Source organism: Chionomys nivalis, chromosome 1 (genome assembly GCF_950005125.1).
Source record: "Chionomys nivalis chromosome 1, mChiNiv1.1, whole genome shotgun sequence".
Classification (NCBI taxonomy): Eukaryota; Metazoa; Chordata; class Mammalia; order Rodentia; family Cricetidae; genus Chionomys; species Chionomys nivalis.
In genome coordinates, this window is record NC_080086.1 from 85383214 (window position 1) to 85395967 (window position 12754).

The window sequence follows — 12754 nt, forward strand, 5'->3', positions numbered from 1 at the left end:
CCCTGTTTTCAGGGAAGTGACCTTAGTTGACCCTACTTTGGGGTCTTCTCTCTGCCTTGGAGATTATCTGCCCCTACACAAACTCAAGAAAAGAATCATTAGAACCCTGTGAATTCAGAAGAGGCTAACTAGGTTTAGTAGGCTAGGAGAATTAGCAGCAGATCAGAGCACAGAACTCCTTTACAGTGTACTTAGAATTTCTTAGAAATATAACCTACAAAATAGAGGACCACGTATACATTAAGCCTCTCAAATGAATCTAGCAAAAAGAGCTAGAATGACTAGACTTACAAAACAGCATATATAGGCGATGTAAGAATGTCACAGAAAAATAAAGAAGAGTAAGGTATTAAGCTTTGTCATTTCTTTTTTTTTAAAAGATTTATTTATTTATTATGTATACAACTTTCTGCCTCCATGTATACCCACACACCAGAGGAGGGCGCCAGATCTCATTACAGATGGTTTGGAGCCACCATGTGGTTGCTGGGAATTGAACTCAGGACCTCTGGAAGAGCGGACGGTGCTCTTAACCACTGAGCCATCTCTCCAGCCCCCAAGCTTTGTCATTTCTAAAAGGATTGATTGACATCAGGTTGCTGTGATGTTACCTCATTTAGAAACAAAAGAATTCTTTTATTTAACAAATTCTTATAAGATTATAAATACACATAATACTAAGAATTGAACAATAGCTCCAGCAGTTCCCAAGCCTGAGAAAGATTTCAGACTCAGTCTAATTTGCAAGTAATATGACGGACCATTAAAAGTTAATAATAAAATGCTGAACACACAGTGATTTGCCTGCACTGTCTCAGGTATTATCTAAAACACCTTAAATCACGAACTGCTGCCAGCCTGAGAACAGGCTGCTATGTTATGCTTGCTTAAGATGAAATAATCTGTAGAATATTTCTATTCTAGGAATAAGAATATGGGGTTGATAAGAAAATCTCTTTCATCTGGACTAAACCTATAACCCCAGGAAGACTAGAGAAGTGTGCTCAGGACAAAATGATGTGATCTGTATCTCTTGAAAAAACATGAATGTTTTTGAACTCTGTATAAATAAATTTTCTGACTGCTAGTCTGTCAGATTTGCAAAGTCTTCCAATCTGGGCAACTGACTCAACTTTCCCTCATCTGATCCTTCTGTCCTCTCAGGAGCCCACTCACTGTTGGGGCTGCCCCTCCCCCACAAAAACCAATCAATGATGTTAAGCTTTGTTGGGAAGAGCATTTTCAGTGGGAGAGGAAAAAGGGGGGCATGGAAGAGAGTCCCTGGCAGGAATGACTAAAAGTTATTATATATACATGCAAGCATGAAACTATCAAAAAATGAAAAAATGAAAAAAAATGTTATGTCTCTTTTTTGTCTTTCCAGAATTACATCATGTCAAAATACAAACTTATTTATTTTAATATAAGGGGGAGAGCAGAAATTATTCGTTATATATTTGCTTATTTTGACATAAAGTATGAAGATCACAGAATAGAACAAGCTGACTGGCCCAAAATCAAACCAAGTAAGTACCATAAATCATTCAGATTAATGTAGGGAGAATGTATTTCAGGAGTTTTCATCCTTCGTGCAGGAAATGCAAGCCCTATCCTACAGAGCTTCACACTGAGAAACATCAGTTCAGGTAAACCAAGCAGATGAATACTGCTCTCTAAGCTTGCTCGGGATTTTATCATCTTCTTTCTCAATAGATGACTCAGAACTATAGAAAGAGATGGGCAGCTGATGTCAGCCTGAATATTGCCTCTACCAATAGTAGGCATCATTTCCTTATTTGAGGAGACCACAGTTAACACCATCTCTCAGGGCTGAGGGCTTGGAGACTGATGCGCATGTGACATTTCCATCCTGCATTCCCTTTCAAGCTCCACATGCCACCTCTCCCCTGTGTGCTTGAGATGAAACCCATCAGTTCACATCCATTGTATTTGGAGTTCTGTCCTGTTCACAACCCTTCAGGGCCTTGAACAGCGTTTGCTTTACTCACTGGGCTCGTCATCAAAGCTGTGTTTTTCCCCCAAAGTAAAAGAAGTTGACTTTGTGCTCACTTGGTGTATGTATGGAGGTTTGGTCCCAGTCCTTGTGTGAATCCAACGTGACATAGAATCTATACTTCATTCTTTTTCTTCTTACCAAAATAGATACTAAGTTGTAGTCAATACACATGCTGAAGCCCTGCATGATCATTGAAATGATGGTGGTCCGTTGATTCAGAAAGGTTTCAAAGATAGTATCAAGTGAAAAAGGGACTTTGTATAATAATATCCCATGCACTGTACTTTTTTGATATTTAGTTTTCATGGCTGTGACAGAAATGGGGGAAGAACATAGAGAAGAAAGGATGTATTCAGAGGTTTCAGTGTAGTCTGCTCACTGCTTAGGGCCTGAGGAAAGAAACGCCATGGTGGGAAGGGCGTGATGGAACAGAGCTGCCCATTATGTGAGAGCTGGGATCAGAGAGAAAGAAATGAGGAGGCTGCAACTGAAATGGAAGGCAAGTCCCCAGCAGCCCACTTCCTCCAGTAAGGTCCTACCTCCCACAGGGCCACTCACAGCATGCATCTGAAACTAGAACTGGTCAATAAAATAAACTGTTCACTGGATCAGAGACGCATGATCTGATGTCTGTGGAATGACCTTCAGAAAAGGATGTGAGTGCTGATGCAGGCATCCCTCAACCCAATCAAGGTGTGAGTGTTGATGCAGGCATCCCTCAACCAATCAAGGTGTGGGTGCTGATGCAGACATCCCTCAACCCAATCAAGGTGTGAGTGCTGATGCAGGCATCCCTCAACCAATCAAGGTGTGAGTGCTGATGCAGGCATCCCTCAACCAATCAAGGTGTGAGTGCTGATGCAGGCATCCCTCAACCAATCAAGGTGTGGGTGCTGATGCAGGCATCCCTCAACCCAATCAAATTGACATGATTAACTAATACAAAATAGAAAGTTAATTAGAATGCTATAATCACTATAACTACCTGGTAGAAATATTTTTAAGTTTTATGAATTTTCTATAATAAAAGTATATTGCTTTCTCACAAAGGTTAAAAAGTTCAAGTAAGAAAAAGGTGGAAGTTACTGACTAGTATGAATGTTACCTATTATGATGGTCTTATATTTGTACAAAATGCTTCTGCCTTTTATTATATACCTCACAATGCTCTTCATCAAAATAAGACTAGGATAAAACTTGCTTAGCTCATGTGTAAGTCAAAATCTATAATTGCTGGAATATGTTTTAAAGTAACTAGTATGATCTATTTTGAGACAATAAAATTAATATAGCTTTAAAGCAGGTATTTATAAAAGTAAAGTATCTGGATGAAGAGACGGCTTGCTGATCAAGAGCAGTTACTACTCTTGCAGAGGACTGGGGTTCAGTTTCCAGCACCCACATAGTGCCTCACAACCATTTGTTACTTCAGTTCCAGGGGATCCGATGTTCTCTTCTTGCCTCCAAAGGCACTCCAGACACATGGCACACTTACATACATGCCAGCAAAGGACACACACACATACAATGAGTAAGTGTTTTAAAGAGTACTAAGTTTATAGATAAATCTATAATGAGACAATTCAGGAGTGTAGCATGTGGTATCCCTGTAAACATCATACAAACTCAGTATCTAAAACGAGCTAGAACCCACAATCCACCTACCTTCGTCTCACAAGGCTAGGGTTACAAGCATAAGCCAGCACACCCAGTTTATGCAATGTTGGCAATCAAACCTAGAGGCTTGTGTGAGACCTTGTGCATATCAGCAGACACCCTACCAACGGAGCTACATGGACTATGCATATACGATTTTTATCACTAGTTCTTTAACTGACTTTATATCCAATTTTTAAATCTACTAAAAGGTAAAGACTGCACTAAAGAATGTGAAATTGTCTCTTTTAAAAAGAAATGTTTTGAGGGGCTTGGATAGAGCTCAAGCAGCATAGTGCTTTTGTTTTTAAACATAATTTTTTGTTGATTCTTTGGAAATTTCATACCATGTACCACAATGTCACTCACTGCCCAGGCCCTCCATATCTGTCCTTCATCCCTACAGCATGCCCCCCAAAAGAACTGCCTCCAAAAATTATTAAAAGCAAACAAAATAAACAACAACAACAATAAAAAATCTATCTTAGTCCTCTGTCTTTCCCGCCTCTCTATCGCCTCTTCATGCATCCTAGTGACATCAGGGGCTGCAATGTGCCTCGCAGTATGCCTTTTGTCCAATTAGCCCCACCCAAAAAAATGTTCATTTCAGGGAGTCTTTGGTCTCATTGTCAAGGCTTCTAGTGCACCATCATCGCTAGACCATCACCAAAACTCCCCTCAGGGATCCTGCTCTTGCCCCAGTCATGGAGAGCCTGCAGTTGAAATCTGAGGACTTGCTGAGCTGGCCCTGCCCTTCACTGACCCTGGGATATCTGACCCTGCCCCTCACAGCAGGAGGAGGGGTGATCCCCCACACTGGCCCTTGCATGGAGAGAGTTGGCACGACCCCTCACCATCAGCTTGGAGGAGCTGGCCCAGGTGTCACGGGCCTAAGAGAGCTGACTCTGCCCCTCACTTGAGGGGTGTGGTCCCAGTAGCCTAGACTTAACTGCTCAGCTACCATCCAGACCCACATCCTGGGCCTTTCGGTTGGCCCACTGTTTTAGTTAGGGTTTCTATTGATGTGACAAAACCACTATTACCAAAAGGCAAGTTAAGGAGGAAAGATTTGTTTACACTTCAGCATTGCTGTTCATCAGTGAAGGAAGTCAGAACAGGAACTCAAACAGGGAAGGATCCTGGAGACAGGAGCTGATGCAGAGGCCATGGAGGGGAGCTGTTTACTGTCTTGCATCCCCTGGCTTGTTCAGCCTACCTTCTTTTTTTTTTTTTCTTTTTTTTTTCTTTTCTTTTTTTTTTTTTTTTGAGATAGGGTTTCTCTGTAGCTCTTTGGTTCCTGTCCTGGAACCTGAAACTAGCTCTTGTAGACCAGGCTGGCCTCGAACTCACAGAAATCCACCTGCCTCTGCCTCCCGAGTGCTGGGATTAAAGGCGTGCGCCACCACCGCCTGACCAGCCTACCTTCTTATAGAACCCAGGACTAGCAGCCCGAGGATGGTACCACCCACCGTGGGCTGTGCCCTCTCCCATTGACCACTAAATGAGAAAATATTTACAGCTGTATCTCAAGGGGGCATTTCCACAGCTGAGGCTCTTTCCTCTGATGACTCTAGCTTATGTCAAGTTGACACACAGAGCCACCCAGTACACCTACCCTAACAACTACTCCATCAATGACCTGCTCATGTGCATGAAGAGATGATTTCCATGACACAGGGCAACAATATAGTGCTTCTTAAAATACTTTGAATCTTGTAAATATATGTGCATGTGTATATTCTATATTTAAGACTTTCGTGATGTATATGATACCTTGCTTCTATTGTTTTGGCTTCTCTCAACCCTCCCGGTTCTGCTCAGAAGATGACCCTTGGCTTGTTCTGTTTTAGCTCTTCCATTTGGCAAAATCCCTGTTTTGGAGGTGGGAGGACTGATGCTTCACCAGAGTCTTGCAATAGCAAGATACTTGACCAAAAACACAGGTAATGTACTTATTGTAGTTAAGACTTTGATTAGCTGAAAAAAAAATGTGGTTTCTTTGATATTTATTTAATAACTGTATTATTTAACTATGGTGCAATTAGGAATGGCTCTGAAGATTAGAACATTATAAATGTACCATCTACATCAGTAGAACTTTCTATGAATACTGTAGACAGCTATTTTATTTTGTTATTGCAGATTTTCATATGTAGGGTTTTACTGTGTTGTCTTAGCTTACCTGCTATTTGCTATATAACCCACAGTGGCCTTAAACCCTTGATCCTTCTGTAGCAGCCTACTACATGCTTGGAATACAGGCATGTGCTGCCATATCAGACCCTCCAACTCTTGTATCACTTGATATCGCCATTATGTCAATCCAAAAATCTAGCTGGAAAATGGGGTTGGTATGTCAAGCTAGTGTTGAGTGTTATGATTATCCAGAAATACATACAGCACATGAAGGCTGGAATTTGTTGGACTATTGTAATCATAATTCAGTGTCTTTCATTCTGAGCATGCTCAGAAGACTAGAAAGATGGCATCCTTGCCTCTACTGGCTATCATGGGTCTTCTTAGCTCACGCACTGTGGAATGAGCAGAAGTAACAGAGACGGCTCCTGCCTTCCTCTCATCATGCTCCACTTCCTACTTCCCCTCTCCTGCTCTTCCCACTTTATTTTTTTTTTAGTAAAAAAGCAAGTACTTTGGATTTTTTAAGCCTTTTTCTTTTTAATTAGCATGCTAGAATCACTATTTTCCACTTTCAGCCTTTCCATTTCACCGCATTGCTACCACCTTATGATCCAAGCATGCTGAGCACTCGAGTGACCCATAGGAATTAGATTCCCATTTTAGGAACAAAGATGTTTATTTTAAAGACATAAAAGGGGCTGGATCTTAGCTCAGTATTAAGAATACTTGGTATGGGATTCACCTCTGTAAGCTGTGAATACCATTGGTTAATAAAGAACTGCTTTGAGCCTATAGAAGAGCAGAGCAGAACAGAGATAGGTGAGAAAATTTAAGTTGAATGCTAGGAGAAAGAAGGCAGAGTCAGAGAGAAGCCATGTAGCCCCACTGGAGACAGACACTGGAACATTACCAGGTAAGCCACAGCCACATGGCGATACACAGATTAACAGAAATAGGTTAAATTAAGATGTAAGAGTTAGCCAATAAAATGCTAAAGCTAATGGGCCAAGCAGTGTTTGTAAATAATATAGTTTCTGTGTGATTATTTCGGGTCTGAGCTGCCTGGTGGCCAGGAAATGAACAAGAGGCCTCCCACAGCAAATACTCCTTGCTCTTGCAGAAGACCTGGTTTCAGTTCTCAGCATTCACAAAATGGTTCACAACTATCTGTAACTCCAGTTCCAGGAGAATCTGACAAATGACCTTTGATCTCTGTGGGTACCAGGCTCAACACATAATAAGCACCCTTTCATACATGAGAACAAAACACTAGTGCACATAAGATAAATTTTTAAAAAATTAAGCACACACAAAAAAACTGTGTAGTGAAAAGTCAAAGGATGTGGAATATGTCCTGGAAGGCTTAGAAGAGAAAAGGGCAATGGAGTCAAGCATCAAAGGATACCTAGGGTTCCAAGTCCTCCACTCTTGTGTGCATCAAAGTCTCCTCGGGGCTTCCGAACACATCTTCCTTGCTTCCAGATTTGATTCAGAAGGCTGGAGGAAGACCCTGAAAAGTTTGCATTATTAAGGATTTCCCAGATAGTGCTGAGAAGGCAAATGGACCTCACTCAGACTCACAAGTAGAGAGGAAAAGGCACAAGAGAAACAAACAAACAAGAACCTTCATATTTGCAGGGTAGAGAAAGAGGGTTGTTTAGCAAAATACACTGGACCCAGTTAGAAAGTTCAGGGTACAGACCTCCCTAACAGGTGTTACGTTGTTACCCAGAAAGGCGGCACACTTGGAGGCACTACTACAGGACAGTTATTGTGGCGATAGTTTGTTCTTGATTGTCCAGACTGTCGGTCACACATTAGAGGTTTTTGAAGTAGTCCAGTTGTCATCAGAAAGAGGAGTGTGGACACTATGAGAAAGTTTACAGAACCTTTGTAGGGCTGGGCCACAGGTAAGGGCACGAGGGCACAGTTGTCAGGCTTTGTTATTGCCAGAGCACTGGCGACACCCACTACCACCCCGCCTTTGCCCTCTCTGTTCTTTGTAACGGCTTTCCTCAGTTGCCAATACCTCTTGCCCTATCAGGTTTGCCAACCAGAGGAGCCAGGCGTGCAAGGAGTCTCTCTCGTTCAATACAGCTGGAGCTACTGTGGGACCAGCTCAGTGTAGGAGCCTTGCACTCCTGGAATGAAAAAAAGAACAGTTGGTTTGAGGTGTGGTGTCTGGTAATTTGATGCCGGAAGTTCGGGAGGGAAAACAGCTCCAAATATTTGCCAAGAGGCCTGAGAGATGCCTGGATTTAGAACGAGGATTTTCCACAGAGGCATTGCCTCCCTGGAAGTAATAGCTAAAGCCTGCACCACAGAAGCCAAACCAGGGCTGCGGGAAAGTGAGGGACCTGTGACACACTTTTTCAAGCTGGTGAGGAAAACCAGTCCTTGGAAATCACACGTGAAGTTACAAGTATGTGAAGCAAGCGTGTTCCTTCACCCTGAACAGCTCCACTCAGGCTTTCTTTATACGAGTCATGCATCGTCAACACGGAATGCCTTATGCTTAGTAATTTAATACAGTTATACAAAAAAATAAGAGCAATTGGTTTACAAGACTTTCATACTGACACTCGTGAAAGAGTTTAGAAAGATCAATGATTTAGGAAAAAATATTTAGAAATTAGTAGAAAAAAAATAAACTAGTAAAAAACTGTTGCCAGCCACTGTTTACTCTTTTTCTATCGAAGGCCTTGAAGATATTGTAAATTGGAGCTGGAGAGATGGTTCAGCATTTAAGAGCACTGGCTGCTCTTCCAGAGAACCCAGACTGGGTTCCCAACACTAACAAGGCAGCTCAAAGCTGTTTGTAACTCTAGCTCCAGGGATCCCAGGCCCTCTTCTGAACTTCTAGCATGTGGCACACTTGCACACAAGTGGGCAAAACACGCATGCACATAAAAATTAAAATTAAAAAGAAAAAGTCTTAAGAATTCTGCAAGCTTTTGTGGCCTTTCTTTTTCTTTTTCTTCCCAATTTCTTTTAAGCTATGGGGGCTCTTGAACCTCGACTTTCTTCCTGAAGGAAATGTTTTAGTCTGAAGGGAATGACTGGACAGAACATGCCATCCAAAACACAGAAGCAATGTATGGCAGCCTCAGACGGTTTAACCACAGTGGGTATCTGACCATCAGTAGCCCCAGCTCCCAGGAAGCAGCTGCAGTTGCCATGGTTATCATCTTCATGTTGAAATGCTTACAGTCGCATAACTGAGCTCTGTTTGGCTCAAGCATTTTGTTATCCCAGGATTAAGATATTCTATCATGGGCTGGAGAGATGGCTCAGTGGTTAAGAGCATTGCCTGCTCTTCCAAAGGTCCTGAGTTCAATTCCCGGCAACCACATGGTGGCTCACAACCATCTGTAATGAGGTCTGATGCCCTCTTCTGCCTGCAGACATACACACAGACAGAACATTGTATACATAATAAATAAATATTTTTAAAAAAAGATATTCTATCATTTTTAAAGTTGATTTCTTTTCTTTCTTTTTCTTTTGTTTTTTTTTTTTGGTTTTTTGCTGTTGTTGTTGTTGTTATTGTTGTTGTTTTGTTTTGTTTTTTGAGACAAGGTTTCTCTGTAGCTTTGGAACCTGTCCTGGAAGTAGCTCTTGTAGACCAGGTTGGCCTCGAACTCACAGAGATCCGCCTGCCTCTGCCTCCTGAGTGCTGGGTTTAAAGGCATGTGCCACCACTGTCCGACTTAAAGTTGAAATTTTATGGTGAAATCTGGGGTCAGATTTTCTCCAGGCATTTTTACACTGTGCAAAGAATAATAGGGCATAGACTTCTAGAATTTTTTCACAGCTCCACCTCCAGCCTCTGTCTTCTGCCTTACAACTGTTTCACACTGTTTTGCTTTCTAAAGTATGGCTATGCTGCCTATTTGACATGTTAATAGTAAGTTAAAGTGAGCATGTTCGTAGATGCAAAATGGCCTCTTTCTATCCCATAGATCTGGCTGGGAAGACAGAATTGGAGCAATGCCAAGCAGATGCTGTCGTGGACACACTGGACGATTTCATGTCGCTTTTTCCATGGGCAGAAAAAAATCAGGATGTAAAAGTAATGTGAAAAGCTTACTATCGTAACTGGGGCTAACCATGCATCACTGCTAGAAATTGCTTACAGGGCTTTACAAAGTTATTTTTAATTCATGTAATATGAAATATTATATATATGGAATATATACCTTTAAAAATGAAGGCAAGGTCAATGATTTCCTGCCGTTCTTTGTGCTAACCCTGCTTCAAACACTCGTTAAAAATGTCTGTGCATGTGAACCTTTGGGAAGGCATGTATGCCATGTGCATGCAGGATCCTGCCCAGGCCACAAGAGGGAGTCCCTGGAACCAGAGTTCCAGATGGCTGAGTGCCGTCCTGTGGGTGCTGGGAAGCAAACCTAGGTCCTGTGCAGAAGCAGTAAGTGGTTTACCCAAGAGCCATCCCTCCAGCCCACAGATCCAGCTTTTAATACTTTCTGCTATTCTCTACTATTTACATACCTTCCTTTCTCCATTCTTCCTTTTCTTCTCTTTTTAAAAGTTTTTTTTGTGTGTGTGTGCACATGTGTATTGCTGTACATACCCACGCAAGTCACATCATGGATATGAGGTCAGAGGATAACCTTCAGGAGCCAGCTCTCTCTTTCCTCCATGTAGGTCTCCAGGACTGAACTCAGATCATCACATCGCATTTGGTGGCAAGTGTTTTTACCTACTGAATCATGTCTCTCTCTCTCTCTCTCTCTCTCTCTCTCTCTCTCTCTCTCTCTCTCTCTCTCTCTCTCTCTCTCTCTCCCCCCCCTTTCTCTCCCTCTCTTTCTTTGAAATAGTTCATTATGTCATTGTGTAGACTACATAATGTGTGTCATTATATTTCAATGACATATACATATACATATACAAATATAATTTGACTTACCAATTGTAGAAAGTTCTTATAGACTTCTTAAGGAATCTGTAAGAATTTGTCTCTTTCCTTCTCTTTTTATTAGACAGTTTTTATAGCTGAGGCTAGCCCCTAACTCACTATCTAGCTGAGGATGACCTTAACTCCTGGGCCTCTCAAGTGCTGGAGTTACAGGAGTACAGCACCACATCCAGCTGGGAATTTATCTCCTCCTTTGTCATCTTCTCTGCTTCTTTTTCCCTAAGCTCTCTTCATGGTGATAATAAAAATCTTTGAGCTAAAAATAATCTTCTAGGATTATACAGCTGCAAATATAGTGAAATGGTAGTGTTTTAGTTTTTCTCCTCAAAGTCAGGTTTTTACCTTTGCCTAATTCATTTTACTTTTTTTTTCTAGAAACTTTCTACACTGTCTGGTAGACATTTTTCTCAAAGTCAATGATATCACCCTGCTTTCTCTTTCCAGAATTTCTGGGTGCAGCTGCCTCTCTGACACTTTGCTGAGCTTTCTGTACTCAAGGCCTTCCCTGCCCTGCAGCCCCGTGTGTCTCTACAGAACCTTTATCTCGGGCCTTCCTGTGACACCATCCCTGCCAGGCCTTGCTTCTGGGACTGAGTCTTGTTTCCAGGATGATGCCCGCTTTCTTGTGTATGTCATTGTTTTTTTGAGCAGGTCCTCTAGGACTTCAAAGATCACATCACTAAGAGAAGGTGTGATGGTAACAAGATGTACAGGCTTCTCCATCTTGTGTCCCTGCTTTGGTTTCCCTGCGCACACGGTGCACGCTTATTACCATCCTGAGTGTTTCTTTCGGCCCTATCCTGGTTCAGCCTCCTGTTCTGTGCTCTTGTGTTTGTGAAAACCGTCTTCAATAGCTTTACTGATTATAGAACATCAAAAGTTTGATGCTCTATTAGTTTGCAACTTTCTTCAATTGAATTTTTACCCGGTTTCATAGTTTGGTTGATGCTTTGGTTATTTTTCGGGTTAGTTTTTGGTTAGTTTTGTCAACGTGATACAAGTTAGAGTCGTCTGAGAAGAAGGAGCCACAATTGAGAAAATGCTGCCTTGATAAGATTGGATTGTAGGCAATGCTGTGGAACATTTAAATTAGTGATTGATGGGGAGGGCCCAGCTGGTTGTGGCTGGGGCTATTCCTGAGCAGGTGGCCCTGGATGCTATAGGAAGACACTCTGAGAAAATCATCGGAGTGAGCTAGGAAGTGATATTCCTCCCCTCGCTGAGTTCCCACTATAGTGCCTGCTACCAGATCCTGCCTTGAGTTCCTGCTCTGCGTTCCCTCAGTGAGAGTGTATGTAACCTGAGAGTTGTCAGATGACATGAGCCCTGTCCTCCCTAAGCTGTTTTCGATCATAACGTGTAAGGCAGCACTAGAAACCCTAAGAGAGCTGGGTAAGAAATCCTGTGTTGCAAGCAGTGTTTCATTAGCACCTGAAGACACCACAGGCTCTGAGCTGTTGACGAGTTTAAGCCAATCTATTTTCTCTAGCGTTCTAAATGTTTAAGATGATGAGTTTTGCTGTATACAGTGGCACACATTTTTAACCCCAGAACTCTGGAGGCAGAAGCAGGTGGATCTCTATTGAGTTTGAGGTCAGCCTGGCCTACATAGGAAGCCCTGGGCCTGCCGAGGCTACATACTGAGAGCCTGTCTCACAAAATAAACAAACAAAATATGGAAATAGAAAAGAAAGAAAAAGAATGGCAAGTTCAGGCACCATCTTTTTTCTTTCTTGTGTGTGTCTGAGTGTACATATATGTTCACATGCCTGTGTGGGTCAGAGGTCAACGTCCAGCTGCTTTGTCCATGCTTCCTCAGCTTACTTATTAGGACAGTTAATCCGTGAATCTGGAACTCACCAATTCAGCCAGACTGACAGGCCTATAAACCCACACACCCTTCCATTTCTGCAGTGCTGGGACTATAGCTGTGTATTAGAGAGCCTAGTTTCTTCATGGGCATCAGGGACCTGTGGTGGTTGAGTAGGAATGGCTCCCACAAA

General features: G+C 42.2%; 1 protein-coding gene across 1 annotated transcript in view; it reads left to right on the plus strand.

The window, feature by feature from the left end:
- Hpgds (hematopoietic prostaglandin D synthase) overlaps nucleotides 1-12754 on the plus strand; it is a 33031-nt gene that overhangs the window by 10882 nt on the left and 9395 nt on the right. The window contains exons 2-4 of the mRNA XM_057788260.1: nucleotides 1385-1526; nucleotides 5524-5616; nucleotides 9775-9884. Coding sequence (XP_057644243.1) covers nucleotides 1394-1526; nucleotides 5524-5616; nucleotides 9775-9884 — 336 coding nt within the window. The 5' untranslated portion in view covers nucleotides 1385-1393. The remainder of the gene's footprint in view (nucleotides 1-1384; nucleotides 1527-5523; nucleotides 5617-9774; nucleotides 9885-12754) is intronic.